Source organism: Mus caroli, chromosome 19 (genome assembly GCF_900094665.2).
Source record: "Mus caroli chromosome 19, CAROLI_EIJ_v1.1, whole genome shotgun sequence".
Taxonomy (NCBI): domain Eukaryota; kingdom Metazoa; phylum Chordata; class Mammalia; order Rodentia; family Muridae; genus Mus; species Mus caroli.
The window spans coordinates 43,709,035-43,714,913 of record NC_034588.1 but is presented as its reverse complement, the minus strand read 5'-3'; the positions used below and the strand labels follow the sequence as shown (position 1 = coordinate 43,714,913).

Here is a 5,879-nt window from a genome sequence, read left to right as displayed (position 1 = left end):
GGTTTCTCTGTATAGCCCTGGCTGTTCTGGAACTCACTTTATAGACCAGGCTGGCCTCGAACTCAGAAATCCGCCTGCCTCTGCCTCCTGAGTGTTGGGATTAAAGGCATGCACCACCACGCCCGGCTACACACTTTGAGTTTTGTATGTGGGTATTAATATAGTCTGCATTTCATTTCTGAACTATGACAGGGAAATACAAAGTGTGATTTGTATGCGTATAACTGATAATGGAGTCTTTGTATCTGTGTTCTATAGACATTCACTTTGACCGTGCTGATTAGAGCAGATGTGATGGTGGTTCCTGGACCGTGGTCTGCCATTTGCCCTCTATCTTAGATGTTTTAATTTCCTGCAGCTAGGCATCTGCTTTTTGGCTTACCTTCAATCTTTGTCATCTCTTACTGTCTGTCTCACATGCCCACATGTATGTAAGGTTTGCTAGCAGTCTGCAAGGAGGAAGCAAAACATATAAAATGTATTTTCATCAAATAGGTGAAAGTTTCAAAGTTTTATTGCAATAGTAAAAGCTGCATATGTGGAATAAACATTCATATTTTCTCTGTCTCTCTCCCTTTCCCCCCTCCCCCCTTTTCAATACAAGGTTTCTCTGTATAGCCTTGGCTATCCTGGTACTTGCTCTGTCGATCAGGCTGGCCTTGAACTCACAGAGATCTGTATGCCTCTGCCTCCCAAGTGCTGGAATAAAAGTTGCGTGCCCATTTTCTGTTTGATGTTTTGAGATAGTCTTACTATGTAGCTCTGACTATCCTAGAAAACTCTGTGTAGACCAGGCTGGCCTCAAACTCATAGAGATCTGTCTGTCTGCTTTAGCAAGTTCCCAAGCACTGGATCAAAGGTGCCACCACTCCGATCCCAGCATTTTATTTCTTGAACAGATCTGTTATGACTTATAGAAACTGAGTCTTTTTTTAGGTAGACTTAGTTTTCAGTCAGTTTGTTAAATAGTCTGTGGACAAAGGAAAGTCTTTTCTCAGTTGCTTTTGGTTATAAATGCATGCCTTTAGTTACCTATGATTATATGAGAGTCAACACATTGACCTGCTTGAGGTGGGTCACCTGTGATTGAGCTGTTCAGGAGAGGCTGGGGCACAAGAATTGTTTCAGTTCGGAAATTCTTTTTTTTTTTTTTTTTTTTTNAAANTTTTTTTTTTTTTTTTTTTTAAAGATTTATTTATTTATTATATGTAAGTACACTGTAGCTGTCTTCAGACACACCAGAAGAGGGAGTCAGATCTTGTTACAGATGGTTGTGAGCCACCATGTGGTTGCTGGGATTTGAACTAAGGACCTTTGGAAGAGCAGTCGGGTGCTCTTACCTGCTGAGCCATCTCACCAGCCCCAGTTCGGAAATTCTTGACCACTTAAAAAGAACGAAGAACCTGCAGTGATGACTCAGCGCTTAGAAGCATGCACTGCCCTGGGAGAGTTTGGTTTATAGCACCCATGCTAGGCAGCTCATAATTTCCTGCAACTCCAGCTTGGGCGGTGAGTGGTTTACACCTTCTCTTCCAAGATTTAAGAAAAATGGAGATGGGAGGCATGGCACTGCAGGCCTGTGATCTCACAGCTATGTGAATACAAGGCCAGCCTGGGCCATACAGGAAGATTCTGTCTTAATAAAAGAAAATGGGGAGGAGGCAGCAGTGCTGCAGTCAGGATAAAAAGAAAGGGGAAAAAAGGGGAAAAAAAATTGCATCGATAAGGAGTTTTTGGTGATGTCGATAAAAAGAAGTTATATGTATCTTCTAATTTTTACATTAAACAATTTCTCATTATTGTTAGATTATGAAAATTAAGCCAGTTTTGGTTTGAGTATTATACATAACTAATTTTCAAAGAACTATAAAATGTCTTTTTCCCCTCTTCAGGATGGTCTGCTTGTTCTTCATTATGGTCTTGTGGTTTCTCCTTTGAAAATAACTTGAAGATGCAAGGGTTTATGAGGAGAGAAACCCAGTCGGAGGCGTCTGCATATCTGCATTGCACCAAAGATTCTCACAAAGCATGTAGCTATGACTACTTTCCGCTGTTAAGAGCTGGCTTCCGGTGTCAGTACCAGAACCTAGCGTTGTGTACAACTTGAAACAATAGAATGTATTTGCTACACTAAAGACTATGTAAACAACAGTCATAACTCAGGGGAAAAAGCTGAAAACACTGAATTTTAAAATTCCTTGTGATTCCAAATATGAGGAAGTTGCTGGTTGCTTCCCATCTTTGAGGTGGGTTGGTCAGTTTCCCATAACTGGATTCTGCCCTCCAGCTGCATGGGTTGGGTGGTTTCCTTCAGAACAGTTTTGCTTTGAATTCAAAGCCAGTCTGTTAAACCTCGGGGTGCGCTCCGCACCGAAACTACTGGCCACTTACAAGTTCCTGTCCTATTCTGAACTTCAAACAAAATTCCACTGATAGCATTCAAGCACTGTTGCTCAGCTCTCTCTGAGGCTGAGAGACGCTGTCTCCTGTTAGAAATGGCTCTTCTTAACTAACATCCCTTAAATAAGTATGAGGTGCTGCTTTCTGATGGGACACTGGGACAGGTGTCACAAAATTCCTCAGTGTGGCTCTGGATAATGGCCCTGCTTCTAACAGTAGCAACACATTTCAGGTGAATTACCAGAAGTTTACAGAACCCTTATTGTTCCTCAGTCACTTAATTATCCGGTTCCGTGTTAATGTTTTTGTTTTCTTGCCATTTGGATAAAGAATCAGAGTCTTTGAGAACCTTGCTTTCACAGAGACTTCATTGTAAACATTACTTTGCCTAAAATTAGCATCCTGATGCTTTCTATTTTATAGACTTAATTCATAGCAAAATTTCCAAATCTGTACAGAAATTTAAAAAAAAAATAGACTTAAATTGGCGATTGTTTTTGTAAAGAATTTATGAATTGTACATAAATCTCTTCTGACATTTAATAAAAATTTATTTTAGCCAATTTTGAGGTGTGTTGACATATTCTTTGGTTTCTTATTGTGCATATGTGTGTGCCATAGTGTTATGGGAGGCAAGTAGGAGTCAGTTCTTCCTTGCACCATGCGGGTCCTGGGTTCAAGCTCAGGCAGCTTGGTGGCAGATACCTGTACCCACTGAGCATGATTGACAGGCAGGGTGTCTGAAGTAAAGTTACACTGCTGTGAATAGGCATTTATCCGGTGTCATCACACTCACTGATGCTGTGCTGTGCTCTGTGGCAGAGTTCGCCTTCAGCTTCTCTTTCACTGATGATAACTAACGCCAGCATCCACTCAGGTTCAGGGAGTGACCAGCAGGGCTTGCAGGACTCAGCTGTTACAACTAGAGTCCTCAAAGCCAGAGGATGCCAAGGAAGATCATCAGGGGGTGCAGGCGTTGAAGAGAACCAAGACATAAGTTTCTGGTTGTCTTATTCCAGTTGTCACGCAGGGACCGTGTTTCCATCTTAGATATTGCTGTAAGGAAGTTTTGGCGACAAGGTCACTGTAGTTAGTATTCACTGTCTTGTTGGGAGGTGTAGGCACACAGTGCACTGTGCTTAACTATTCACACCCCAGAATCTGCCTACAAGTGAGTTACATAAAGCTTGTTAGCGCGAGCTTTATGAGGTGGCCCCAAATCTCAGGTGTACACAGATTTTCAAAGTCTGATGAATTAACCCTTTATTGGGTTATAGTGCTGTCTATAACCCAGGGTTTCTATTCCTGGACAAAACATCATGACCAAGAAGCAAGTTGGGGAGGAAAGGGTTTATTCAGCTTACACTTCCATACTGCTGTTCATCACCAAAGGAAGTCAGGACTGAAACTCAAGCAGGTCAGGAAGCAGGAGCTGATGCAGAAGCCATGGAGGGATGTTCCTTACTGGCTTGCTTCCCTGGCTTGCTCAGCCTGCTCTCTTATAGAACCAAGACTACCAGCCCAGAGATGGTCCCACCCACAAGGAGCCTTTCCCCCTTGATCACTAATTTGAGAAAATGCCTTACAGTTGGATCTCATGGAGGCATTTCCTCAACTGAAGCTCCTTTCTCTGTGATAACTCCAACTGTGTCAAGTTGACACAAAACTAGCCAGTACAAGCGCATACAAGAAATTTGTGGGCCAGATAGACATTGCTTAGTGGGTAGTGTCACCTGCTGCCTAGCCTGATGACTTGAGTTTGATACTGGAAACACATGGTAGAAGGAGAGAGCCAACTCCTACAAATATTCCTGACCTCCACTTGTTTGCCATGTTACACTCCCATACATGCACTCAAAGAAAAAAAATCTGACTTGGGAATGGGGATTTACGTCAGAAGTCGCTCAGCTGGTTGTCCTCAGGAGCTGTCCCTGTCAACTGGGAATCATTGGTTTGGACAGGTTGGCTGGCCAGCAGACCCCAGAGATCCTTCTTTCTCTGTCTATCAAGCACATACTAGGTTTGTGTGTGGGTGCTGGGATAGAACGCAGACTCCAATGCTTGCATGACTAGCACTTTGCTGACTCACCTCCCTAAGCCCTGGGATCCATAGTTTAAAATAGAGGTAAAAGCCAGGCAGGTGGTACGTGCCTCTAGTCTTGGGTGGCAGAGACAGAAGGAACCTGGCCTACGTTTGAGTTCCAGGACAGCCAGGACAACCATAGATCCTATCTTTTAAAAACAAAGCAAAATGACAAACCCTAGAAGTATTAGTGCTGTGTCTCTGTGTATGTGAAGCCAGGGTGCTGTACTCTTCAGATCTGAAGCTACAGACGTGGTTTGGATTGTTACAAAAGTGCTGAGATACAAACTTGGCTGCTCAGGATTCCTCAGCAGCCATTTCTAACCACAGAGCCCTCTCGCCTCTGCCACTGTTTGAGACAGGGTTAGACATCAGCCCAGGATATATGATACCCTGTCTCTAAAAAGAATAAGACTATCTTTTTTTTGAATGTGGTAGTGTACAAATGAATATGACTGTTGGCTTCCCTTCAAAACTAAACTGCGGAAATCTGAGTTAATTTCCTACAGAGATTTGATAGACTTTTACAGATGAAATGCCATATTGATCCCCTGAAAGTCTGCCAAGCACTTACATGGCAGTCCTCCTACTTGAGCTCTTGGAGAAGGCTCTCGCTGCAGCCTTGCAGCACAAACCCGCAGCCCTTCCCCCCAGAGTGCACCAAGTACTAAGATGACAGGTTTGTACCACAATGCCTGGTGAGTCCATTCCTTCCTAATAAATATGGGGATATATCCATTAACAGTATGAGGGGTGGGAATACAGTTTGGTGATGAACAGCTCTGGGTCTGAGGCTGGACCTCCTGCGTTCTGCTTTCATGTGAATTCTAACCTTATGCTCGGACTAGAGTCCCAAGCGCAGTTTCAGGTGCCAGAGATGCTCATTTTATTGGGCTAAAAAGATCGATGAGCCCTGAAGTGGGTTGGTTATTTATTTTGAGACGGTCTTTCTAGGTTCTGGCTGGCCTGGAACATGCTGTGTATCCATGCTGGCCTCTAACAAAGAGATCTACCCACCTGAATGCTGGGATCAAAACTGCACCAGCACATCTGGCAGGAATTCTTTATAACGTGTATGAGTCCTTTTGTCCAGAAGTCAAAAGATGGGCACCCCATCTCTTCCTTGATTTACATAGCAGATGAACCTGTATGAGGTAAATTTGTTGTTTTTTTTTTTAAGATTTATTTATTTATTTAGGTTTTTCGAGACAAGGTTTCTCTGTGTAGCCCTGGCTGTCCTGGAACTCACTTTGTAGACCAGGCTGGCCTCTAACTCAGAAATCCGCCTGCCTCTGCCTCCCAAGTGCTGGGTCTAAAGGCGTGCGCCACCATGCCCAGCTAAGATGATATGTGTATATATATATATACACACACACACATATATATATATATATAT

At 43.1% G+C, this 5,879-nt stretch overlaps 1 protein-coding gene across 1 annotated transcript in view; it reads left to right on the top strand.

The window, feature by feature from the left end:
- Positions 1–2,963, top strand: part of Pcgf6 (polycomb group ring finger 6) — an 18,576-nt gene extending 15,613 nt beyond the window's left edge. Inside the window, exons 10-11 of the mRNA XM_021151813.2 lie at positions 1,515–1,575; positions 1,893–2,963. Coding sequence (XP_021007472.1) covers positions 1,515–1,575; positions 1,893–1,949 — 118 coding nt within the window. The 3' untranslated portion in view covers positions 1,950–2,963. The remainder of the gene's footprint in view (positions 1–1,514; positions 1,576–1,892) is intronic.
- Positions 2,964–5,879: the final 2,916 nt, after the last annotated feature.